Source organism: Nycticebus coucang, chromosome 16, assembly GCF_027406575.1.
Source record: "Nycticebus coucang isolate mNycCou1 chromosome 16, mNycCou1.pri, whole genome shotgun sequence".
Classification (NCBI taxonomy): Eukaryota; Metazoa; Chordata; class Mammalia; order Primates; family Lorisidae; genus Nycticebus; species Nycticebus coucang.
In genome coordinates, this window is record NC_069795.1 from 11,871,542 (window position 1) to 11,898,890 (window position 27,349).

The 27,349-nt window shown below is 39.5% G+C and overlaps 2 protein-coding genes across 12 annotated transcripts in view; one reads left to right on the forward strand and one right to left on the reverse strand.

Annotated features, from left to right (window-relative positions):
* Positions 1 to 21,930, reverse strand: part of SON (SON DNA and RNA binding protein) — a 33,014-nt gene extending 11,084 nt beyond the window's left edge. For 5 of the 7 annotated variants that reach the window (XR_008374876.1, XM_053564550.1, XM_053564551.1 and 2 more), the window contains exons 1-6: positions 21,810 to 21,930; positions 18,046 to 18,212; positions 10,107 to 15,998; positions 7,714 to 7,874; positions 5,702 to 5,848; positions 5,295 to 5,483 (exon numbers count right to left, since the gene is read on the reverse strand). Coding sequence is in view for 6 of the 7 variants with exons in the window: in XM_053564550.1 (XP_053420525.1) it covers positions 5,295 to 5,483; positions 5,702 to 5,848; positions 7,714 to 7,874; positions 10,107 to 15,998; positions 18,046 to 18,212; positions 21,810 to 21,886 (6,633 nt within the window). In the remaining variant the exon portion in view is untranslated. Of the gene's footprint in view, positions 1 to 4,366; positions 5,191 to 5,294; positions 5,484 to 5,701; positions 5,849 to 6,020; positions 7,485 to 7,713; positions 7,875 to 10,106; positions 15,999 to 18,045; positions 18,213 to 21,809 lie in introns of those variants that run through there. The other 2 variants (XM_053564554.1, XM_053564555.1) reach the window with 2 other exon arrangements.
* A 382-nt stretch (positions 21,931 to 22,312) lies between these two features.
* The window catches only part of GART (phosphoribosylglycinamide formyltransferase, phosphoribosylglycinamide synthetase, phosphoribosylaminoimidazole synthetase), a 46,154-nt gene continuing 41,117 nt past the window's right edge, over positions 22,313 to 27,349 (forward strand). Inside the window, exons 1-2 of one of the 5 annotated variants that reach the window (XM_053564556.1) lie at positions 22,313 to 22,430; positions 25,748 to 25,932. In XM_053564556.1, coding sequence (XP_053420531.1) covers positions 25,788 to 25,932 — 145 coding nt within the window. In that variant the 5' untranslated portion in view covers positions 22,313 to 22,430; positions 25,748 to 25,787. The other 4 variants (XM_053564558.1, XM_053564557.1, XM_053564559.1 and 1 more) reach the window with 4 other exon arrangements.

Consider the following 27,349-nt stretch of genomic DNA (forward strand, 5'->3'; position numbering starts at 1 on the left):
ATGTTTCCTAAAATTGGTGATTACTAAAAGATTATCAAGGCAGTTTTTCAAGGCACACCAAATGTGTCTCATTACCTTCAGGCTTACTTTGGTTTTCACAGCAATCTATAAATCTTAAATGTTAGAGTGCTTTGTCATAAATAAGAGGTTTTTATTCTGAAAAGGCTAAAATCTGGGAGAATACTGGGAAGAAGCCCTGATCCCAACCCTCCATTTCCAACAGTAAATTACTCATAAAGATATATTTAGAAGGCTCTAAAAATGCTGACTTTTCTGGAATAAAACTAATTCTTTCCAAGTGGAAAGCAAATGAATGTAACTTTGTGAACTCATCCTTCTTGAGAAGTTTTATATCTTTACATTTTTCTTTTTTTAGCCTTTATTAAGCAGGTAACCTAAGTGCCTCATCTTTTATCTCTAAAATGGAACTTCTTTGATGTCTCAGGAATGTTTCACATTAAAATCACATCTAACTCTGAAAGGAATATAGCTACTTGATATTTAATTCCAACTATTATTTTCCTGAGGTAGTACAAATTTCATCTGTTTTTCATCAGGCTTAGCAAATGAGCTGGAAGTTCTTGTAAAAAATATTTATTACCACAGCAATTTGTGTATTAATTTCTTATTTTTAAATATGAAAAGATATGCCCAAAATAGAATGAATCAAAATTATCTTAACCTCTAAGGATCTTCAAAGAGTTTACATCAAAATCCTATTTCCAGCTTTTCAAGGTAACTCACATTATGGAATAATGCCTAAAAAGCCAACTATAATACCAAAACCAGTTATATTCAAGGGTCAGACCAGATGTTTTGTATCCGTAATTAAAACACTCATAAAATCCCACAGCTACTCTTTAGAGTAGCACTGTCCAATATAACTGTCTAGGGTGACTGCTACTGAGCACTTGAAATATGGCTATTGTGATGAAGAAATTGACTTTTTTAGTGGCTGGTGACAATTACATTGGACAGTGAAGCTTCAGAATCTTACTCATACTTTAATATTTAGAAACAAGAAATGTGGGCTAGGAACCAAAATGATGCTAAAAGCCCGTCTAAGAACTGGGAAAAATAATTTTAAGTTTCTATATGAAAAAATTTCTTATGAAGTCATAACAAATCTTATTTCCTTCCACTGATACACTATAGATTGGCTCACTACCTAATGTATAAAAATGTGTAGTACAGTCTAGGTATTATAATGGGAAATGTTTAATTACATTTTCTCTAAGACAGAAAGTTTCTAAAAGGGGAAATTTTAAACTATCCTGAATTAATCTGTAATTTTCACATTAGTAAAAACTGACCAAGTTCCTTTATCTCTTTATCTTAGCAAAAATGCAGATTACTACCATGTCTGAAACCTAAAAAGGTGTCCCAGGTGTAATAAAATTCATAATGCAACTGGTACCATGTAACATGCATTTCTTGACCTCTATTATATGTGTGCCTTTTATATCTTCATTTCTCATGTAAAAAATTCTTTTAAGTCTATTTACCCTTTTGTTAACCCAACTATTTACATAAATAGAACAAGCATCTTAACAATTTTGAAAGATAATTGTTACAATGGGGTGCATCAGGTAAGGAAAATAACTCCTATAAGCCAGAACACTATTTTCTACAATAGTAACTGCAGATACCTAAAAATTAAAAAAATAAAATGAAAACTTCAATCATTAGAAAAGAGAACTAAAGGAAAACCATCTGGCCTGTATGTAAAACATGTTAAGACAGTTAGTAAAAATTAATGAAATATAAAGCGGTTCATATGTAAAAGAGCAAAATGACAACTACAACAACAAAAGCCACAGTAAATACAAATGTTCCAGTTAGTATGTGTTTAATTGAAAAGTGAATTATGAATCTTCTTATTATATCATTCTAAATCTCTACTGGGTTAATTCTTACATTAATCTAAACAAAGTGTAACGTGAAAACAGATAACCTATTAAATGGCTTAGAGAAATTCAGTATTAAGCACCTAAGAGAAATCTAGGGAGAAAAGAATGAATAACAAGGCTGTACATTACATATTTCAGCAGTGCTAGGACCTAAGTGTTTAATTTCTGATTAAAATTTTCATTTTATACCAAGAAGTTAGCTTTCCTAAACTTCATATATTTAGAGCTTTTATAATTAAGAGAATTTTAGTTACACTGGGATGTGAAAATATGATTCAATAATACAAGGTAGCAAACTGCTTAAAATAAAGATAACATCTAAGCAATCACTAGACCTTAATGGAGCTAACTATGGATGCCTAAAGCATTTATTATTGATATTAAATCCACAAAAACTCCAGACTAGTAATTAATTATAAATGGAGCCATCACTCTACTTATGTCAATGATTATGTTCAAATCTACACAATAAGTCTTTCCTAACTTTATTACCAAAAGTTCATGTCCTTGAGGACTACTTTTTTTGTTCACAAATCAAATGCTCACAAATAAGATCAAAGTTCTGTAGTCTCTCCTTACTGAGGATGATGCTGGCTGGTTTCTGAGTAGGAAGACGATGCTATGGCAGCAGGGATCACAGTCTGATGTGTTGTTTTCCCATAAGAATATGGATTTATGCTGCTCCATCCATCCATATTGTCTATCCATTCATACTTATGTCAAAGAGCACTCATGCCAGACAACTGCCCTTATGGAGGTAAAATCTATGACCTTGGTCTAAATGTTTTACACTCAGCACTAGAGAACCACAAACTTCATTTAAAACAAGAAAGACTTAAATAAAAAAAATGCTATCCAGTTAAGTAGTTGACTATTAAAAAAAAAAAACTTCCTTTTACTCTAAAAGCCTTTATTTTAGACCTTAAGAAGGGAATCATAAAGGTCAACATTCCCAACAAAATGTTACCAAAAATATTTCACACTGATATACAGAACATTGTCTTTACAAATGTATTTAAATGGTTGCTAAACAACTAGAACAAAATATTTTATACTGTGAACATTTCTTTTATATGTCTAACATTATTATTGCTAGGTAAAAATGCAAGAAATTTGAAAGCAAACCAATCCTATCTTTCCCCCCTAATATTTGCAGGGGATTTTTATTTAGAACTAAAGTTAATCTGTATCTTCTGTGAGTCTTATCTTCTAAGTAAGCAGCTTAAAGAGTTCTGATAGCAAATAGCTGTACTTTCCCAAAAAGATGCTGTTTGCTTACTTTAGCTCTCTGAACAGAACTTATTTTTCTTCTATTTTCACAAGACTCCTTTACTCAAATATATAATTACTTAGGTATACTTTCTCTATCTAGTTCCCTCCACCCCAGATATCTTGAGAATAACTGTCAACCTTTAATTAAAATCTGACAACTTCTGATAACAGATAAAGCTAAGACATCACACTTTGAGTGTTAAGACTGAAAATGGTTAAAGACTAAATTTCAAATACACACTCTCAATCAGAAGTGTTATCAGGATTTACTTTCCCCATGTTCAAATGAAAAATTTCAAAATAGTTTTATCTTCTCAGGAAAATCCCTTGGAACTTTGCAATATTTATAGTCTTCACTCTATTGGAAAATAATTCACATGTAATGACTCTCCCTAGCTATGGTTTGTCCTGCTCTGTTAAGTGCTTTATCTGTAAGAAATTAGTTATGAAAAGCATACATACTGAGATTTGTAAGTTAAGTTTGTTCAGCCTTATCATGGTTTACACTGAGCTACCACAAGAAGATTAAGTCATCTGCAAATATCAGTTAGCTTTTTCCTCTTGAGATGTGAGGTAGCCTGATTTGGGGATTACAACAGACCTACTCAATAGGTCTCACCTAAATTACTGACTAATCCAGCTATCCTTCCCTCACTGGTGATGGTATAACTTGTTTCAATTGTTGAACCCAATGTGAATATAGTTCATCTGTGAATTAAAGTTGCACAGGCTAATAATCAACACCAGCACCAGCTTTATTGTAAAGAACTTCCCTTTCAAAATGCTACATGTCTTAAAAAAAAAAAAAAATTGGTGAAAATGTCTCCTGTGAATAGCCTAGGGAGAAAATAAAATGCTGCTATCAAAAGGTTTCTGATTTGGGTTCTGTTCACTTTCTGATTTTCTAACAGAATTTATTTGTAGAATTGGAAGTGTTTACTGGAAGATGATGATATGGTCAATGGAACCTGAAGTGAGGTACAGTTCTCTTTGACCTACATATCCCAGAACTGAGTCTGTATGGGCATTGACTATATAGTCCAGTCCTTAGACAAATGTCTGGGCTTTGGAAACCAAGGGCAAGAGGTGATGACAACTAATCTATAGTAGCATTTAAAACTCCCACCTCCCCCTAGTAAGTCTCCACCCTCCCAGATCCCCCAAGCGTGATTTTGCACAACAAGTTAAATAAAAGTAAACTGTTTATTAAAAGATACAGCAAAGGTACAGATACAGAGATACATACAAAGATACAGATATATATATATTTACATATATATACAGTCTTGCTGTTTTCATGTGCACTATATTTAGCAGCACATTATTTAATCAGGCGGCATTTTAATGGGGTTGTTTTGACACTTGGCATTATTACTACGTCATTTTGACAAGTTACAACTATAGCCTCGTGGAAATCTCAAGGTGTGAATTCCACTTCTCCAACTTTTAATAGTAGCAAAGAGGGGAAGGAGAAGGGAATGGAGTACCAAGGCTGAGCATTAGGTTAAACACAAGATTCAAAAGGGCCAAGGTAGCACAGGTAAGGGAAAATGATTAAAATTAAAGGCTATCTGACAAACAACCCAGAGAAATAGTTAAAAAAAGAAAAAACAACAAAAAACATCAATTAAGGGCAATGGGCTATGTAGTTAAGATGCTCACATCAGCCTATAATGACCTTTTCCAATCCAGTTCTTGTGTTGAACCTGAGGGTCTGCCTCTCTCCGCTCAATCCCTCCACCCAGTAAATTTGCTACCACCAAAATCTAGAGCTATAGAGCCTTGAAGCAAAACGGGAAGCTAAATAGTTGTACCTTGGGCTACCTTCCCACAAGTGCAAGGAGGGCCCAATGTTGGGTAGGGATGTGATAACACTGTTCTCGGCAATTCGATGCTTTTCACTTTGTGGCTTGGTTCCACAAAGTGAATTGCATCGAGTTACTGTCAAATGAGAAGCTGCGGGTTGTTTCATCTGTCGTCTAACCCGGCCCTGCCGTTTAACCCGGCCCTAAGAAGAGTGAAACAGAATCCAAATCAGATATAAAATAACAATAAAATGACAGATTCAGGTATAAAAAAGGAAAAAAAGAGCATAATATTCCTCTTACTTACCTCTGAGGGCAAATTGCTGCTGAAAACATTGTCATCGTCTTTGTTCTCTTCACCGTTTTTCTCTACAGGAACCCACTCTCCATAAACACTATCAGCTTCTTTTTTCCGGTGTTGAGATCCAGATGAGACAGGAAATTCTTTTGTTAATGTTACCTGGCTTTTGGGTGGAGTTGGCTTTGCTGCAGCAATCTAAAAAATAAAGTGTTTCTTAATTAAAACTCAATGTAACAATTACCTACATTAAATGGTTTCTCAAGATTTTCAAAATAATCAGAAAGAAAATAATTAGCCTTATTATTTCTCACAGTATTTAAACCAAAAATTGATAAACTAAATTCTACTTGGGTTTTATTTAAATAATTCCGTAAGTTGTACTGTTTTACCAATCCACAAGCACTAATACTCACATTCAAATTGAAAAAAATGGGTTTGGGTTCATTGAGTTTAAAGGGATGATGATAAAAAGGAGGTTCTTCTTCCTCTTCATCCGAAACATGAGGTTTATTCACTATTACATCATCATCTTCTTTACTCTGTGCGATCTGTTTGCATTTCTTTAAAAGTAAAAACAAACAGAAGATAAATCTTAAATGCTTTATGTAGAACAACATATAATTTCTTAAGAAGACTCAAAACCACATAAAAGCAACTTTAAAAACAAACAAGATTAATGATAGGTTACAGATAATCTGGCTTATTAGTTATTACTTAAACACACTCTGGCTGGTCAGTCAACAACATTTATTGAGCACCTACTATGTGCAAAGCACTGTACTGGGCACTGTCTGGGGAATACAAAAAAAAAAGTAGAAGACATGGTCCCTGCTCCCAAGGAGCTTACAATCTAGTACAAGAGACAGAATACATATACATGAAATAATTGAAGAACGCTTTTACAGAGCAACACAATAACAAGTGCAAACTGATATAATACAAACTGATTACATAAGTGCTAAAAGAACAAAAGCTTACGAAAGAATAGAGGTCAGGCAGGGTTAGAGAATCAAGGAATATTCCTTGAGGAGTCCTAAGCCAGATTTTCATAGTGAAGAACAAGGGATTGGTAGAGAAAGGAAAAATCATCCTAGTTAAGTGTTGGTTAAAAAGTGAGAAGAGGGCTGAAATGAGGCTAAAAACAGCAAAATACTAAGTCGTATTTTGGATAAAGAGCTTGGATTTGGTAAGTAAGCAAGATAAGCTTTTACAAGGTCCTTAATTTTTTTTAAAAAAGTTGTAATTCATATTATAATAAATCTAAGTGAGGAAACAAATTAAGAAGCTTTATGATCCTCAAAATGTATGGCAAAATAGCAGATTGGAAATATTTGCAGTAAATTAGATAGTAACATTTTGTAGGTTGAATCTCTTCATGAATAGAAGTTAAAAATGAAAAATAAGGCATGATGGAGAGGGTACAATTCATGAGGTCTGACACATAAAGCAAAGTCAATTCCTTCCTAAGAAGCAAAGGAACAGACTCCGACTCCATTACCTGGCTTTATAAAAAGGTCAGAGTTAATTTTGGGTAGACCTGTCTCTATACAAGCAATAGAATTCATCACATCTATCATCAATTGAAAATATTACAATAGAAAAAAAGCTCATTTAGCCAAAAACACAGAGTATATCAAGCTTGTAACCAAGGGGAACAGAATATATTGACAGTGGCAGGCTGGCATAAGGCTAGCCAATAACAAGTTTCAATATATGAAACAGTGTGGTATTTCTGGATTCTAGCAGCAATATTTCAGCATCACCCCCAAAAAAGTAGTTAATAATAAAACAAGCCCCCCAAAGCCTCAATTGAAAAGACCAAATTTTTTAAAAACAAAAATAAGTATGTTTAAAATATATATGTTACTGCCAAAACCCGAACCGCAGGAAGAACTGATAATGGTCGGCCATTATCGCCAATGGCTGGTACCAAACAGCCAAAACCCGAAATGTTGATGCGAAAGAAGTTCCTTTCAGGCAATGGCCAGCTAGTCTTAATAATTTCCAAGCTCCGGTGGCAAAAGATCATTTCTGAAGATTGTCTGTGTCTTTGCGTATATGTAGTACACTCGTGGCGATCAGTGAACTCGTCGTGAATGGATACGAAACTGTAGGCGAGCTTCTGCGTGTTGCTCACTCAACACCTCCTCCATTCAAACGAACCGTCCCACTCCTCAGTCAGTTTGGCTTCTAAAACTGGAAAGCAAAAGTAATGGGAAGTAACTTTTAGCTAGCGGAGCTTAGCCATCCCGGATAATGGCCTGCTAAACAGAGCTTCTGCCGCTGCCACATCTGTATTTCGGGTTTTGGCCACTCGGTGCCAGCCATTATCAGTTCAGCCCACAATTCGGGTTTTGGCACGCTCCAGAGTCAACATCACTGGAATAATCCATTTAAGAATGAAAACAAATTCTGTCTAGCTTACCTCAGTTAGTTCTTCTATAGTAGCTCCTCCTGACTTTTTAGCAACTTTCTCTTCTATTGTAGGTGGAGGTGCAGGCTTTAGGTTTGGCGGCAAAGGAACACCAGCCTTAGCACACATGGCAGCTGCATTAGCTTTGGCTATTTCAAGTAATTGAGCCTTATCTGTAAGAGGAAAAATATAAGAAGCAGTTTTCCTAGAATGCTGTATGTTTTTTATTACCAAAAGTTTTATTTGCTCACAAAACTGAAGGCATCAATTTTCATCTCTGTCATATCTATATCAAACCACTCTGGCTCAAAGTGTTGTTAAGCAGTGGCCCCTTATTTTAAAGAATTAAGTCGACAATGAGCTTCCCATTCAAATACTACACAAAACAGCTGACTCATTATACAACTATGATAACCACCCTACCATACACACTCTGAAGATACAAACTTGCAAAAGCCAACTTTTACTTCTTCAAATTACCACAACTTAAATTACTCTTCTAATCTGACATCTTAAAGAACTCTTTTGAGTCCAAGTTCAAGAGTCACCTCTTCTAACAAGTTACCATTAAGTCACAATTAACTCTCCTCTCCATTGCACTCTAATCTCACCTATAGCAACATTATAGTAATCATCTCATTCTGCCCTTTATGGAAGGTTTTACTACTTTGTAAAAAAGACATGCATTTTACTCATGTCTTCTTCGTCAACTTGTCATCACTTTTAGAATTACATAATGTTCCTTTGCTCTGAATAAAAAAAAAAAATCTCAAAAAACTTTTGTTGAACTAAATGCAGATTCTTCCTTATTACTCTTAATATCCTTTTCTTTTTTTTACTCAAGAGTCTCACTATGTTGCCCTCAGTAGTGCGCCATGGTGCCACAGCTCGCAGCAACCTCAAAACTCTTGGACTTAAGCAATTCTCTTGCCTCAGCCTCCCTAGTAGCTGGGACTATAGGCACCCACACAATGCCTGGCTATTTTTTTGTTGTTGTGGTTTTCATTGTTGTTTTAGCTTGGCCCGGGCCGGGTTCAAACCTGCCTGCCTCAGTGTATGTGGCTGGCACAGTAACCACTGTGCTACAGGCGCCAAGGCTAAATATCCTTTTCTTTAAACAATCTTGACCTGGAAGTGTCCAATATACTGGGATAACAATAAATTATCCATACTTATTGCAGGTAATCATGCATTATCCATCAAGTTTTAAGCATCTGTAACCACTACTTAAAATTAAGGAAAATTGGAGCTTATTTTGAGATGGTGTCGCTCTGTTGCCAGGGGCTAGAGTGCAATGGCATCATCATAACTCACTACAACCTCTAAACTCCTGGGCTCAAGCCATCCTCCTGCCTCAGCTTCCCAAGTAGCTGGGACTACAGATATGTGCCACAATGTCTGGCTAAGTTTCCTATTTTCAGTAGAGATGGGGTCTCTTGCTCAGATTGGTCTCCAGCTCCTGAGCTCAAGCAATCCTCCTGCCCTGGCCTTTCAAAGTGCTAAGATTAAAGGCATAGGCCACAACCGCACCCGGGCAAGCATTTATTTTTAAAGTACAACAGATTATTAAAAATTACTGATTTAATAAATTTACCTTATTTGGCTAATCACCTACCCAGTTAAATAACCTCCCCCATGCAAAATTCTCTACTCCAGTTATCAGAATTACCTTCTATAGTATTTTAAGTTCTGGAATGCCATTTTAAGATATGTTAACTTATTAAAAAAGAAACATTGTTATTTTAGGGTTATTTGCAAGATGTATATTGGGATACATATAAACAATCTGAGCTTTGTTTTTGATGACTAGACCGCTACATCTGCTGCTACTTTCCATGCTGCTACTTTCCATTTTTCGTCATGGCAAGATGACCAAAACAAAATAAAACACTCAAGTATGAAAACACCTTGATTCTAATTATAGGCTAAAGCAAGTCCTTTTTTTTTTTTTGTAGAGACAGAGTCTCACTTTATCTCCCTCGGTAGAGTGCAGTGGGGTCACAGCTCACAGCAACCTCCAACTCCTGGGCTTAGGCGATTCTCTTGCCTCAACCTCCTGAGTAGCTGGGACTACAGGCGCCCGCCACGACACCTGGCTATTTTTTTGTTGCAGTTCAGCGGGGGCCGGGTTTGAACCTGCCACCCTTGGTACATGGGGACAGTGCCCTACCCACTGAGCCACAGGTGCCGCCCCTAAAGCAAGTCTTTTTAACGCCAATTACAATACACTTAACCCTGTATTTTCTTATAAATACAAGCTCTTTAAACCATAAAAATTTAAAGATAGAATATTTACACTAAAATAACCCAAAGTATTTCATTTGATTCAAGATCTGCAAAAAATTCAGGTTTAAATCATTCTCTAGCCTATTACAATGCCATTAAACTTTAAAAAAATGACTCACCCAAATCTGTCAGACGTTTGGGTGATCTGCCTCTTTCAGAAGACCTGGATCTTTTACGACGGATGGGAGATCTACTGAACCTTCTCCTCAAGGGTGTTCTTGATCGCCTCAATCTGATTGGGGATATACTGAAGCTTCGTCGTCTTGCCCCAGACCTTGATCTTCTCCTACGGCTGGGGGTCCGACTCCGGCGGCTGGGGGTGCGGCTCCGGCGGTTGGGGGTGCGGCTCCGGCGGCTGGGGGTACGGCTCCTGCGGCTGGGGGTGCGGCTCCGGCGGCTGGGGGTGCGGCTCCGGCGGCTAGGGGTACGGCTCCGGTGGCTGGGGGAAATGCTAAAACTCCTTCTTCTACCCACAGATCTAGACCTTCTTCGCCGACTCGGAGTGTGACTTCGACTCCGACGACTTGGGGTGCGACTTCGAGCTCTAACTGTTTTCCGGTTATCCCTGGAGCTTGATCTTTTCCTTTTTCTTTCCCTAGACTTGGACCTGTGCTTTGGAGATCTTTTGCGCTTCTCTTTTGATACAGATCGTCTTCCTCTAGACTTTGATCTTGATCTGCTGCTCCTCCTCCTACGTCTGGAACGTGACCGTGATCGTGTTTGAGAGCGACGTGACTTGGACTTAGATGATCTCTTCCTTGCTCTAGAACGAGATTCACTGGTTCGCTTGCGTGATTTGTGTTCAGAAGACTTGGACCTTTTACTTCGAGATCTTAATGAAGAGTCTCTTTTCTTCTCTTTCTCACCTTTGTCACGGTTCTTATTTTTCTTGCTTTTTTCATGTGTGTCCTTAACTTTTACAAAAATTTCATAATCATCTTTTTCCTCTGAAGAAGATTCTGAAGCTCTTTCTGGCAAACTAATTATAACTGGACTGGCAGCAGATTTGTCACGTTCAACTTCACTTGCAAGTAAAGGTCCTTCAATACCAGCTCTAAGGCTTGTAAGACGCTCCATGTCCTTAGGAAGTAATGGTCTCACTAAATCTGCTTCATTAATAGCCTCAATGTTTGCAGATAATTCTGAATCAGCTATCTCTGTAGGAGGGAGAGGTGCCTCTTTTTCAACTCCACTAGTTTCTTTAGGGCTGAGAGCAACTGCTGATGTCTGGTCACTCTCTCTTACAGGTAATGGTTCTTCAGCACTAACAAGGTTATTACTAGATGGTAAATCAAAATGAATGTCTTTAGCCAGCAAAGGTCCTTCTATGTCAGCTTCACTACCACCACTGGGGCTGGTTGAAATTACCATGTCATGTTCAGTATCTTGAGTAGCTAAAGAGAATTCAACATCATATTTATTAACTGAACTGAGAGCAGATGCTGTGATAAATTCAATACCTTTAGGAGTTCCCACTGCATCAAGTTCCAGAGCAAGAGAATTAGTAGAAGATAGAGTTTCTCCTACATCAGCTTCACTGACACCAGGGTAGGTATCCAATACTGGGCATTGTTTAGTCTCATTGGTAGGCAAAATTTTCTCTTCACCAATTTCACCAACAGGATCAGTGCTAACAGCAGACACTGTATTATGTTCCATTTCTTTAGCAATTAAATCATCATTTATATTAATGTCTGTATTTATTCCATGCTCACTTTCATAATAGTCACTTTTCTGGTACCCTTCATGTGGCTCGTCACCTGAATGCAATGGTATCTCCTGCATACCTACCTCTGGAGCAAGATTTTGATCACCAGATAACATATTCATTCCTTTCATAACATGTGCTGAGGACATAACACTAGACTCCAGTATCAGTGGTGTAGACTCTATAACCATTTCAGTTGATATTACCTGAGTCTGCTCCGAGACATTCACAGCAGACTCTGAAATTGTCACAGAGGATTCCTGGGTAGAAACAGATGGTTCTGAAATAATCATAGCAGGTTGGAGGACTGACACCACTGGTTCCAGGATAGGGACAGTAGGTTCCAGGGCAGAAACAACTGACACAGGAATGGTAACATGCTCTGGCTCAGCCACAACTAGAGGCTCTGGGACAGCCATGACAGGAGGCTCAGTCATGGCCACAGCAGGGGGCTCTGGAATGGCCAAAGCAGGTGGCTCTGGGACAACCATGGCTGGAGACTCTGGGACAGCCAAAGCTGGTGACTCCAAAATGCTGCTCTCTGCTGCTTCTGGAATAGTTACTGCTGGCTCTAGCAAGGACATAGATACCTCTGAAGCAACATGTCCTGAGGCTCTCATGGAATCAAATGTTTCTGCTGTCTCTGATGTAAGAGGAGGCTCTGATGTTAACATAGTAGGTTCAGCTGACATTATGGGAGTTTCAGACACCACACAAGTCATTGGTCTCTCTGGAATAATTTCATGTTCCTCTGCTAGTACTGTAGACTCTACAGGTAACTGAGATGTAACTGAAGACTCTGGCTCTAGCAATGGTTCTGGAACAGTCACGGCAGCCTCTGATGCTAACACTGAGGGATCTGATGCTGACACTGAATAATTAGCAGGCAAAGCCGAAGACTCTGAAATCTCACTTTGACTCACAGGAGGTTCAGGCTGTGATACAGATTCTTCAGGAGGTAATGATGGCACCTCTGAAGGCCAAGTATTTTCAGCTGTTAATGCTGACTGCTCAGTGGGTAATGCTGGACCCTCTGGTGGCTCCTCAGGAGGCAATGGTGGTGTCATTGGTGGCTCCTCAGGTGGCAATGGTGGCATTGTTGGGGGCTCTTCAGGAGGTAAAGGTGGCACCATATACGCCTCTGTGTATGTATCAGTGTAAGAATCAGTATAATCAGCAGCCATAGACATCATTGAACGATCAGCAGTATAAGATGACATCATAGATCGGTCAGCTGCAGAGTACGATGACATCATAGACCGGTCAGCAGCAGAGTACGATGACATCATAGACCGGTCAGCACCCATGGACATCATCGATCGATCAGCCATTGGGGACATCATGGAGCGCTCATAAGCTGACATCATGGAGCGTTCATAGGCTGACATCATAGAGCGCTCGGCCATAGGGGACATCATAGAGCGCTCGTAGGCTGACATCATAGAGCGCTCATAAGCTGACATCATAGAACGCTCAGCCATAGGGGACATCATAGACCGCTCATAAGACATCATAGAGCGTTCATAAGATGACATCATGGAACGTTCTGCAGCATAGGACATCATCATAGAACGTCTAGATGCTAACATCAGGGGTCTAGGTGCTAACCTGTATGGCCTGGGTGCTATTCTATAGGACCTGGGTGCTATCCTATAGGGTCTAGGTGACATCCTATAGGGATCAGGAGTTAGTCTGTAGGGATCATGGCCTAATCTGTAAGGGTCCTGTCCTAACCTATAGGCATCATGACCTAATCTATAGGGGTCATGACCCAACCTATAAGGATCCTGAGCTAACCTGTAAGGATCCTGAGCTAACCTATAGGGATCAGGAGATTTTGAATCCAACATAGAATCTTGGGTACTAGATGCTAACATCTGGGCATCCATTGTACCAGACGCTAACATCTGAGCATCCATGGTGCCAGAAGCTAACATTTGAGAGTCCATAGTACCAGATGCTAACATCTGTGAATCCATAGAGCTACTTGCTAACATCTGGGAGTCCATGGTGCTGGTTGCTAACATCTGGGAGTCCATGGTGCTGGTTGCTAACATCTGGGAGTCCATGGAGCTAGTTGCTAACATCTGGGAATCCATGGAGCTGGTAGCTAACATCTGGGAGTCCATGGAGCTGGTTGCTAACATCTGGGAGTCCATGGAACTGGTTGCTAACATCTGGGAGTCCATAGTGCTAGTTGCTAACATCTGGGAGTCCATGGAGCTGGTAGCTAACATCTGGGAGTCCATGGAGCTGGTAGCTAACATCTGGGAGTCCATGGTGCTAGAGGCTAACATCTGGGAGTCCATGGTGTTGGACGCTAGCATCTGGGAGTCCATGGTGTTGGAGGCTAGCATTTGGGAGTCCAAAGTGTTGGATGCTAACATATGGGTTTCCATGGTGTTAGAAGCTAACATATGGGACTCTTGGGCCATCAAGGGATCCACTCCTACTGTTACAGAAGTCTCCCCCACTAATGTAGTAGGCAGCTCCTGTGCTACCGTATTATAGGATTCCAGCGCTGTCGTCGAGGGCACCTCCAGGGACTGCGACACGGTCATCGTTGACAGCTCCGATGTTGTCACCACAGACTGAACAGAGATCTCCAGCGCCACAGTTGCCACAGGTTGCCCAGGCAACTCTGGCGCTCCAGGCTGCCCTGGCAACTCTAGCACCCCTGTTGCCAGAGGCTGCCCCAAAAGCTCCAGTGCTCCAGCTGCCCCAGACTGCCCCGAGAACTCCAGTGCCCCAGTTGCCATGAGCTGCCCAGGCAACTCCAGTGCCCCAGTTGCCACAGGCTGCCCTGACAACTCTAGTGCCCTAGTTGCCGAAGGCAGCCCTGGCAACTCTGGCACCCCAGTCACCGAAGGCTGCCCCGGCAACTCCAGCGCTGTTGTTGCCACTGGCTGTCCTGGCAACTCCAGCACCATTGCTGCCTCAGGCTGCCCCAGCAACTCTGTTGCCGCTGTCACCTCAGGATGCCCAGGATGTTCCACCGTTGTCATCCCCACAGGCTGCTCCAGCTCTGTCGTCGTCACAGGTTGTTCGGTCAACTCCATTGCTACTGTTACCGCAGGCTGCTCGGGCAACTCTACTGCTGCTGTCACCATAGGCAGCCCTGGCAACTCCTGTGCCATCACAGGTGGCTCTGGCACCTCCTGTGGTGGCTCCAACCCCATGGATGGTGCTGGAAGCCCTGGCAATTCCTGTGACAACTGTTGCACTGGTGTCACAGAGGGCCCCAGCAACTCAGGCACTGCTGTCGCAGGGGGCCCTGGCAACTCAGGCACTGGGGTAGAAAGGGGCCCTGGCAACTCGGACACCGGGGTAGCAGAGGGCCCAGGTAACTCCAGCAGTGGAGTCACAGAGGGCCCCTGCAACTCCAGCATGGAGGTCGCAGGTGGCCCCGGCAACTCCATCACTGAGGCCACCGACGACTCCGGCAGCTCCAACGCTGTGGTCTTAGGTAGCTCCAGCAACTCCTGTGGTCTTGTCTTAGATGAATCTGCAATCTCCGGTGGTACTTCTACAGGCTGCTCTGGCAATCTTTGCGCTTCAGTTGCAGATGACTCTGGAAAATCCATTGTTGTTGATGTGCTTGGTTCAGGGTACACCTCAGTAGGTGTCTCTGATGATACCACAAGGGTTTCTGATGGCTCTAATACTTTAGCTACTGGGGGCTCTACCAACATGATCTTTGATGGCTCTGGAGATGTGCTCTCCAAAGATTTCAGCACAGACTTCATCTGATACTCCGACATTGTTACAACTGGCTCAGATGACTTAAGCACCACTGTTGTAGTAGACACTGGTGCTGTTGCAGAGGAATCCAGGATCTTTGTCACGGATGGTTCCAGCATTACTGTCACAGACTGCTCTGAGATTACTGATGTAGATGCAACCGACAGTTCTGTAGTTCTTGCAGCTGACTTCAGAGTTTCTAAGATGTGTGGCTCTGATACCTGCATTGATACTATAGGTGGTTCTAGCACAACTGCAGGGGATTCACTGGTCTCAGATGGGACAAATGGTCTCATAGGATGCTCCAGTGCCATCGCTGAAGGTTCAGAATCAAACTTTAAAAAGGAATCAGACTCTAAATCTATGTTCCCATCATGATGAGATTTCGGCTTTGACTCAGACTCTTCTGGCTGTCTTTTATACTTTTTTTCCTTTTCTTTCTTCTTTTTCTTCTTTTTGTTTTTGTGCTTTTTATGCTTCTTTGACTTTTTGGTGGGAATTTCATCAGTAGGATCTGTTTGTACAGATACACATCTACTTTTTCTGGAGGCCTCTTTCATGTCTGAAAGTAACAAATTAATTGTCAGATAGTGTCCAAAGAAGATTTAGATAAATCATACAAACCTTTACTTATATTTCATGTTAACACAACATAATACCTCTTGTTAAATGAAAAGTTATCAAATAAACTACGTATTTTTCACAATCCATTTATACTGAAGGTTGCCACTTTTCCAATGTCTTTCTTTTTTTTTTTTTTTTGGTTTTTGGCCGGGGCTAGGTTTGAACCCGCCACCTCCGGCATATGGGACCGGCGCCCTACTCCTTGAGCCACAGGCGCCGCCCTCCAATGTCTTTCTACAACTAAAGCCTAGGTTAAAAATACAGTTTACCAGCAAAACTTACTCAGAATTATATTAAGATATAATATTTTACCTAATTCTATTAAAATGATTTCCTCCAGCTCTCAAATTGTAGCAAATCACTTTTTTAAACTACATTTATCTTATTATTATTATTTTTTTTTTTGGCCAGTGCTGGGTTTGAACCTGCTACCTCTGGCATATGGGGCCGGTGCCCTACCCCTCTGAGCCACAGGTGCCACTCTAAACTACATTTATCAATCAATTTATCTCACGTTATTAGTTGTCACAATTTCTATTAAAAACACATTAAATAATTTTTGTGATTCCTGTATTAAACCCTTTATACAGAAACATGGCACTGACTCTGGAACAGAACTGCCTGCGTTTAGATCCACCACTTACTAGATGAACAGCCTTAGTCAAATTATTGACACACTTTATCTTCCAGACTCAGAATATGAAATCAGTTAAAACATGAAAAATCTATCACACAATGCCTAATACATAGTATGCTTTTAGCAAAGGCTAGTGAACAGCTTTTAAGTAGTATACAAACACATGATATATCTGAACAATAAATAAAAAGCATCAATAAAGACTTCAAGTTTTATCTTATCATACCTACTTCACGCCAATAAAAATAACATCTTTTCCCCAAAACTCTTCTAAACCTACTAAGAAATAATTTCTGAAATGCTTCTCTTTTATAAAAAACAAACTGATTTGGGGGAGGAAATTCTCACATGTAACTTTGTAACATTGCCAAATGTATTTCCTAAAAAATAGTTTATATTCCACTTTACAAGCAGATAGGATTTCCTTTAATGCCAACATCAAATCAGATAAATCTTAGGGATCCTAGAAAAAAATGATCAGAAATCTAGGCCATTAAGACTATGGGGGAAAAAAAAAACCAACACACAACCAGACACATGCCAAAACAAAACTAATAAATTTCTATTACTTATTTCATAATAACAAATTTAGTTAAGTTAAACTTCAATGTAGAAAAGGTTGTTAGATTATTCTGTGCTTTTTAAATCACACGCTATGAAGGAAAGAAAACACAAATCTAATTCCAATACTATGTGAAGATAGTAATTATTATTTTTGTAGCTAATCATAAATACTTTATTCCTCAACATCAACCATTTAATTAATTCCAAAAAAATTAAATATCCAAGCAATGATTCTCCTCCATTCGTCACACAAGTAGGGATGAATGCAAAAAGTAAGACAACCTCTAGGCTTGGGCTTTAAACTAAAACCTCTCAGGGTATGTTTTTAAAATCACTAGATGTGGTCCAGGCTAATATACCTTCCAAAATTGACATTAACACAATTGTTTGATGAAAACCCCCATTCAAATTTCTGGTATTGAGAAACTGAATCAAAACAAAATCAAATAAAGATAAAAATTATATTCTACCAACAGAGTAAACAAGTACATTACTTACTGTTCTTGTTTCAGTACAAGTAAACAAGGTGTCCCAAAAGTCATCCCTGAATGAGAAACTGTCCCATTCTCCCTATGTATGGTGACTTTTGGGACACCCTCTATTTTTGAAGCAGGATTTAAATAAGGCAGTCTCCAGTGAATCGTTGAACAAAAACTTAAATTTACTGACATTTTAGACTTAATAAACATTTTAAATACACTGCAGTCAAAAAATAATAATCAGTCTTCAAATTTAAACAAAAGTCTTTTAAAAATTCTGAGACAACTCATTATTTCCAACTTACCTGGCTTACATCGTAGTTCAGTATCTAAGACCCCAGAAAGTACTTCCTCTATCTTCTGTACTATTTCTTCATTTGGCAGGCTCCTGGCAGAGGCAGCTGCATCACCCGCTTGGTTTCCTTCAATGGGTGTATTTGTTTCACCATTCAGCTGGCCTTCATTCCTTCCACTTAACATGAAAAGTTATCAAACTTCATTAATATTTGATCACACCATACAATAAATCAACAAATTACTATTAATAATTCAATAAATTAAGATAATCATGTATTATATCATCCAGAGATTTCACGTTTTCCCTATTTCAGATATTTGCTATTAATGCTTCTTTAACATTACTTATATTTAGAACATTTTCATCTTTACATAATTGCTTAAAAGTTTTCAGAACTGTAAAAGCTAAGTCTTTAAAACAGGTATCTAAATACACCCTTTTTAAAATTAAATAAATCCAGAGATCTAACTTGAAGCTTTTTGGTTACCTATAGACTATATTTCTCTCAGGCAAGAAAAATTAATAAGAACTCAATCACAAATCCCAAGAAAAATTTATTACTAACATTATGGTAGAAATCATGGCCACAATAAAGCCATACCTGTGAGTAAATCACAATCACCATCTACAGTTACAAGGAACACAGTTAGGTACAGGCACAGAGTAAGAAGAGTAACTTGTAACCTCTGTTCAGGTTACCAAATGCCATAAAGTTTAAAAAGAAAAATATTTATATAATTTTTACCCAATTATCAAAAATCCTTCCATTAAGAGATTTCTGGTGTTCAAGAAAACTCACAGACTTCAACAAATGGCAATTCATTTATGCTAACACTAAAAGGATGGATGGGCAGGTAATACATTTTCAATTCACGGGGCCAAAAGAATCTTAACACAGATAAGAACATGTCATTCACCTACTCATTTTTATTATTTTTGCAAACATTTGCAATTTCTACAACGGCCCAAATTTTTTTTTGTAGAGACAGAGTCTCACTTTATGGCCCTCAGTAGAGTGCCGTGGCCTCACACAGCTCACAGCAACCTCCAACTCCTGGGCTTACGCGATTCTCTTGCCTCAGCCTCCCTAGTAGCTGGGACTACAGGCGCCCGCCACAACGCCCAGCTATTTTTTGGTTGCAGTTCGGCGGGGCCGGGTTTGAACCCGTCACCCTCGGTATATGGGGCCGGCTCCTTACCGACTGAGCCACAGGCGTTTAACTTTTATTTTAGCAAATGAAAACACATCAATTTTGCCCCTGTCCAGGTGAGATGGGATGGCCCCTGTAATCCTAGGAAGCCAATGCTTGAGCTCAGACCAGCCTGAGCAAGATTAAGACAGCTATCTCTACTAAAAATAGAAAAATTAGCCAACTGTGGCGGCACACACCTGTAGTCTCAGCTACTCAGGAGGCTGAGGCAAGAGGATTGCTTGAGCCCAGGAGCTGGAAGTTGCTCTGAGCTAGGATGCCAAGAAACTATATCCTGGGGCAACAGAGTGAAACTCTTGTCTCAAAAAAACAAAAAAACAAAAAATTATGTTCCTACACTTCATAAGTCTAAATGATCAAACACAAAAAATTCAATAACTGAATGTTATTAAAGAACACTTGGTTTTCTAATACAGTGAACCATATAATAATTAACATGTACTGACTAGTGTCACATTTTAAAAAACTCATTTAATCCTAAAAAAACTTTAAGATCACCACTATTATTATTTTATAAAAGAGAAAAATGAGGCACAGACAAGAAACTTAGCCTACCAGTGAAAATGGTAATCAAAATCATAGCCCATGCTCTTGCCATTCACTTAAATAACTTATTTTAACATCTAAATGTCAGCCTCAGTACCCACACTAATTTATGTAAAAGAACACAGAAGAAAAAAAAATAGCTCACTGAAAGGAAAAATAATCAAAAATTTGTTTTTAGACTGAGTATCATTACATGTTGTTTTAGAAGTTGCATATTCCTCTACTAATAAACTGCTTTGTCTAATTCATTTGAGGCAGCTTTTAGGGCGCCAGATTTTAAACTCTTTAATTAGGCTCTTATACATACATAACTATCATGGCTTTAAAAATCAGAAAACTATGACTGTAAAAAGTCAGTCTATGGTAATAAGGATTCCATCTTAAAACTACCTGGATGTTAACTGCAATTACTGAAAACCAATGAAAATTTCAAACTATCAAAATATCCAGCAACATATTCCTGCATTGGAACTCCAGAAAGTCATGAAGAACTCCCATTCAGACTATGATAAACAAACTTGTTCACAATATCAGGTGGAAAATGATCAATATAAAACAAGATGATCACATTTCACATAACATATAAATAACACGTGGAAAATATTGGAAAATATTAAAAGACATTTAAAACATCAGAGACTGGTAGGAGTTTTTTTCTTTTCTCCTTAGTTATGTTTCCTAAATTTTCTACAATGAAACATTTTCTAAAAGAAAGTGGCTTTTCAAAAAGCTATATAAACAAAGCAAACACAACTACTTACTGCAGATAACCTTGTGTTTAAATGTTATCAGAAAAACTGTATTCCCTTATCTCTGGTTTCTTTCCATCCCACAATACTACCAATGTAACAAAAATTTAAAAAACAATGCAATGAGTAAATATATTGTGCATTTAAAAAACAACACATTCTGTAAAAATAATTATTCTACCAATACTATATCATCACTCAAATAATCCTACATCACTTTTAGGCCCTAAATTTACAACTGGTCTTTCAGCCGACTTTCAAATTCACGTATTGCTCTTGGTTTCAACTTTTAAAGTACAATTAGCAAACATCTGAAGTCAAAACACCTACATTTCAAAGTTTCTTTCCTACCTCTGTAGTTCAAAGAAATGAGTATCTTGAACAATGCAAAAAATATTTAAAGACAACGACCACTGAGCAATATGACCCATGCTATTTTCCTTTTTGAGTAAGCAACCATTTCTCTGAAAATACCTTCCCCTTCAAATTTCGTGGAACTAAGGGCAATTTATGTAAAGTCTACCGGCAACGGCAACAATAATGTACTGGTGAAATTTGGCAATTAGGCCAGGGGTAGCAAGAAAAAAATTGATCCATAAAATCCACCTTCCACTGAAATTTATCATTAGTATTGCAAAGTTCCCTTTCATTCTTGATTCTAACATTTTGTCAGAGTAGTGAATATCAACTTGAGCTGTTTTAAATCTCTAATCTACTAGAATGCTGCCTAGTGGAAACCACAGAATACTAAGGCCCAAATAATCTAATTAATGGATCCAGACCCTCCTAGCGATATGAAGTTGGCAATAATAAACAGGATTTAAGATTACCCAAGAAACGGCCGTTAGAGACCCTTTCCGGTTATAGGCACTGGCCGGCGAAACCAGCGGAGGTGGAGAGGGGGAGGGGAAACGCGGCGGAGGAGGGGCTGAGCAAGAAACCAGGCCCGTCCCCGGTGGACAGCCAGGCCTACAAGTAGTTAAATGGCAAGGGGGGGACCAGACGTGGGAGAACGGTGAGTATCTTAACACAGTTCTAAAGGAGAGTCTAAGATTACCTCGGAAAAGGCGAAGTTCCTCCGGGGGAAGGAAGGGAGCGGATGGGAGGTTGAGGGGGGGGGGGCCGGAAAATGGATCCCAGGCCCAGGCGGGGCCATAGCGGGGCCTGAGCCGAGGAACGACAGCGTCTCGGAAGAAAGGCGTCATGGAAGGCTAGATGGAGCCCTAACGGTCCGTTGGGAGCAGAAAAGTCTGGGAGGCGTTTACCTGGAAAGTTCCTGTTGAATTTCCCGGAATTTACTGACCACGAAAGACCTAAAAATCTGCTCGATGTTGGTCGCCATGGCGTCCGCTCCGTTCTCTCAACTCTTCCTCGCTAGTCCTCCAGGCTCCCAGCATGCCTCGGGAGGAGGCGCAGTGGCCAATTCCATCTCTCGCCTTCCTGATTGGCTCCTATGGGAACGCCCGGACCGGCACGTTCCACGGACCAGCCAATCAATGAGCACCGCCCCGCTCTCCTCCGCTGTTTCTGAGCGGCTGGGGTAGAGGTGCTGACGTTTGCGCCGCGCACGACTATGTCCGCCATGTTAGTGTCTGACGCAGGCGCCATTACAGGAGAAGTCTCTCTTGAAGTGACTATGTCCGCCTAAGTTGTCAGTCTCCAACGGTGTTTGGGTGCTTTAAGAGGCTTGCCGTAATGACTGACCACCTAAGATAAAAGGCCACGAAGGAAGGGAGCAAAACGGGCAACACGGTGTTTGATACAGGGCCGCCAAGTTCTGATTCGTCAGTGAGATGCATCTGAGAAAGAACTAACCAGACCAATACCCCCCACCGTGAGAAGCACACGTTGTTATCCCGTGTCTTGTCAGTGCATCCTGTAATCAGGTCTTTCTCCCCGCCCCCTTTGCATTCGGTCAGAGGTCCTGGTGCATTTTAGTCTCGTCAAGAGCCAAGCATGTCACGAGATTTGTCCTTAGTAGCTGATCAGTTCTGACCCTCGTGAGTAACAATTGCTTAGCCGTAGTTTTAACATCATGGCGCTCCCATTCTCCACAGTTCAGGAGGCTCTCGAAAGAATGGTGCCGATACGTGGCACCGCACACTAATGCGTTACTTTATAAACGTTTCAAGGCTTCGGTGGCTTTGCTGGGGAGCGGTCTCAGGCCGCGCCCTAGGGCGGGAGGGATGGGCGGGACGGATGGCCCAGGACTCCGGCCAATGGGGAGGGGCGCCTGCGGTGCGGTGGGCGGGGCTCCCGCGCATTCCCGCGGGGCCGACTTCCGGCGAGCGGACAGTGCGAGCGGCGTGGTCGTCTGTTCGGTGCGTAACCCCTCTGGGCTTTTATGTAGAGTACCCTTAGGTTTTGGTTGGGGCATTCAAAATCAGGAGCCCAAGGGAATGAATATGGAAGCTGTTGGCACTGGTTTGACCGTAGAAATTTTCGTCTTATTTTTTAAGTGCGGTGGATAGGGGTTGGCCATGTGACTTTCACTTTTTACTGTTGGATCTATCACTTTCTCCCTGTTCGTAAGCTGTGCCTTTTTGTGTTTTTATGCTTTTTTAGGCTGTAACCCTAAACTGGTATCCTTATTGTATTTTCGTCCCGTGTCCCCATTGCCTCTGGCAGATTATTTGGCCCACTTTGTAGTTGGCTTCTCCTTTATTTTATTAAACAAATCTTTGGAAATGGCTATATCTTATCTGGTTCTTTTTCTCCTTAATGTCACCCATTCTGATGACTGAGTGTCAAGGATGTTATTTAAACCCCCCCACGGTCTCCTTGCTAGTATGGGTCTCAACCCAAGCCAAAGCACTCTGCCCCTGGAGCACAGGCTTCCTAACCTCGCCTGAGGTAGATTCGTTCCTTCAGCCTGCTTAGTAATGCTATTTCTGTGATCCACTAATAAACAGAAAAATTTTGCTATGTCGCTGTTCTTATTCAAACCAAAGATGTAATGTTTGCTCTAGATTTATTTCAGATATACATTCAAGTAAAATGTGCTATCCGTTAGTTGTTTGTTTTTTTCTTAGACTATAATTTAACAAGGTTTTTTTTTTCCCTTCCTGTTATTAATGACCTTCTCAATTGTTAAAAGAAACTGCATCAAGCCCGGCGTTGTGCTGGGCACCTGTAGTCCCAGCTACTTAGGAGGCTGAGGCAAGAGAATCACTTAAGCCCAAGAGTTTGAGGTTGCTGTGAACTGTGACGCTACGGCACTCTACCGAGGGCGACAAAATGAGAGTCTGTCTCCAAACAAACAAACAAACAAAAAAAAAATAACAAGAAACTGCATCAAATATCATTGCTGGAGTACACATTCCACCCACTCTTGGTTGGTTGGTTTGTTTTTTTTTGCAGTTTTTGGCTAGGGCTGGGTTTGAACCCGCCACCTCCAGCATATGGGGCCTGCGCCCTACCCCTTTGAGCCACAGGCACCGCCCACCACCCACTCTTAGCTAGGTGACCTCCTGCAAGTTATTTATGTAAGGGGCCTCCACTTCTTATGCATGAAATGTTGATTAGTAATTACTATTACTAATATTACTATTAATACTAGTTAATAGTAGTAGTAGTAATAGTTATGACTATTACTATTATTACTCAGAATTATTGTAAAGATTACTTTAGATAGTTCATGAAAAGCATTTTAAAACAGCACCTGGCACAAGGTAAGGGCTGAAAATGTTTTTTACATTATCAGCTTTAATTTTTCTATGAATATGTAATGCTAGCACCTCAGGAAACAGGAAGTTATTAATTTTAGTTTTCTTCTATTACCAGTTTGCTTTCACGTGTGAGTAAATGTATTTGAAAATTAATAAATCATTCTTTCCTTTTTTCTATTAAAGTAATTACTGACTTGAAAACCTACTTCTATCTCTTAAGTCTCAATTTAGGTAAAAGTAATAATAAAATATAACAAGTTACAATTTACTGTTGCTGAGTGCTAGAAATACTGTTATTTATAAATGTCATTTCAGTTAATTCTTATATTTTAAAGTTTGATTTTTGCCTTATCTATCAATTTTCCAACATACTGACTACTTAAATCATGGGTCAGCAAACTGGCCCACATGCCAAATCTTTCTGCCACGTCCACTAAATAAGAATAGTTTAAAAAAAAAAAAAAGGAAAAAATGTTTTATGACACATGAGAATTATAGGTAATTCAAATAAAATTAGAGTGTTCATACATAAAGTTTTATTGAAACAGAGTAATGCTTACTTGTTACAAACCTGTGATGGCTTCCTATTGCTTAGAACACTGATACTCAATGATCTCTGGCTCACTGTGTATGTCAGTTAAGACTTTTTTTTTTATATTGACACATTCATCCATTTATGTATTATCTACTACTGCTTTCACACTTCATTGGCAGAGTTGAGTATGTGGGTTTGTTTGTTTTGAGGTAGAATCTGTTACTCAGGCTAGAGTGCCATGGCCTCAGCCTAGCTCATAGCAACCTCAAACTCCTGGGCTCAAACTTCCTTAGCCTCCCAAGTAGCTGAGACTACAGAAGTGTGCCACCATGACCAGCTAATTTTTCTATTTAAGTAGAGTTGGGGTCTCACTCTTGCTCAAGCTGGTTTCAAACTCCTGATATCAAGTAATCCTCCTACATTGGCCTCCCAGAGGCTAAGAGATGTGAGCCACCACACCTGGCCAGAGTTGAGTAGTTACAATAGAGACCAGATAGCCTTCAAAAGCTGAAAATATTCATGATCTGGCCCTTTATAGGTAAAGGTTGTTTACCCCAGTCTTCAATATTTATTTCAATATATGATGACTTTAAGGTCTCTTATCTATAAGAGCCCAAGGTTTAAAACCAGATATTTTAAATTTGGGGTCTGAATTTAAAGCATCAGAATTTCATTTTTTCTCAACTAAAGTTTGTGATCATAACTTCTAAAAGTGAAGCCCAAAGAAGGGAGATTATTCATAGAATATTATTTAATCAGATAAAACCATTCGACTCCTTAAACTAGCTTTCTAGGATAGTCAGCCTTTTTTTTTTAAAACATCTCTCTTACCTGTATGACTGTAGTCATACATTGCTGAAATTATGATTCCCCAATTTTTCAAAAATGAATTGCTAGATGAAAATGTCATTTGTATGAGTCCAAATGATTACTTTAGTCATATTTAGAATTCATGATTTCTAAAGTATGCACATTCTAAACTGTGGTTTTCTTTCTGCAGGTCCCCCCTCCCCTTTTGAATTTCTGATTTACAGACAGCAATGACAGCCAGAGTACTTATAATTGGTAGTGGAGGAAGGGAACATACACTGGCCTGGAAACTTGCACAGTCTCATCATGTCAAAGAAGTGTTGGTTGCCCCAGGAAATGCAGGCACTGCCTGCTCTGGAAAGATTTCAAATACTGGTAATCATGTTTTAAAGTAAGGAGTAACAGTTATTAACATGTTAGTGATAAACCATCAACAATATCTCTCTTTTATAATTATAATAATAGATTAATATTCAGTATGAATGCTTTCCTTAACCTTAAGATTTATGTGGTAATTAGAATACTTGCCTATATTATACATTTAAGGTACCTTATATTGAGAATGTGCTATTTCCTTATTTTTTAAAACCTTGTGAAATGCATCCATTGAAAAAGCAGTGAGTGTCTAATACAATTGAAAAGATACTGGTATGTATTTTTGGAAGTGGAAAGTTGAACAGAATTAGCAAGTGTAAGTCCTGACAGTTGTAACTCCATAATAGATTTTAACCCTATGACTTTAAGTGGTTAAAATCTGTCTTCTGCCTGTCTTGCTAGCCTTATCTTTTATATCCTTTTTTCTCTTTTCACTGTATTTTCTACGTGCTGTCCTGCCAATTTCCCGGATAGCTGCCTTGAACTTTGTTTTTGTTCCATGCCTTGCGTGATTTGCTCCTAACTCTTCATATTGCAACTTATATGTCACCTCCTCAGTGAGGTCTTTCCTAAAATTTCTGACTACAGCAAGTGTCCAACCACCATCTCATTTCTTTACCATCATTTTCTACCATCTTTATTGAATTTTTGTTTTTCTGTTGTCTTATCTCCCATCTTCCTCTCCTCCCACTAGAATATAATAAGCTCTAGAATGTAAGGCACTCTTGTAAGGGCAAGGAACTCTTGTGTCTTGTGTACACAGTGCTTAATTCCCTATGTGGCACATAATATTTATGGAAAAACATACACCCAACAAATCACAAACTGGGAGGAGATAGATGTATGTATGTAAAGCCAAAAATAATAAGAAAAGGGCAAATTAGAAAATACCTGCTGTCTTGGAATCTTTAGCTCTAGAGATGAGATGTTGTATCTGTTCATTGAAGAACTGACCCATACTGAGGTCATGCAGGTAAGGCTATAAAAATCTCTTAAGTACCATTTGAAGCAACTTTACTGCCCTTTCTGGACATAAACCATATACAGTAGTACCCTACTATACATGGTTTTAGTTTCCACGGTTTTCAGTTACAGTCAATTGTAGTCTAAAAATATTAAATGGAACGTTCCATAAATAATTCATAAGTTTTAAATTGCACACCATCTGAGTATCATGATGAAACTCATACCATCCCACCTAAGACTTGAATCATCCCTTTGTCCAGTGTATCCATGCTATATAAGCTACCCACCCATTAGTCACTTAGTAGTCCTCTCTGTTACCAAATTAACTATCATGGTATCTCGGCACTTGTGTTTAAGTAACCCTTCTTGTACTTGATAAGTATAAGAGTACCCCAAGTGCAAGAGTAGTGATACTGACATACAGTAATAACTGTTCTGTTAATCTCTTACT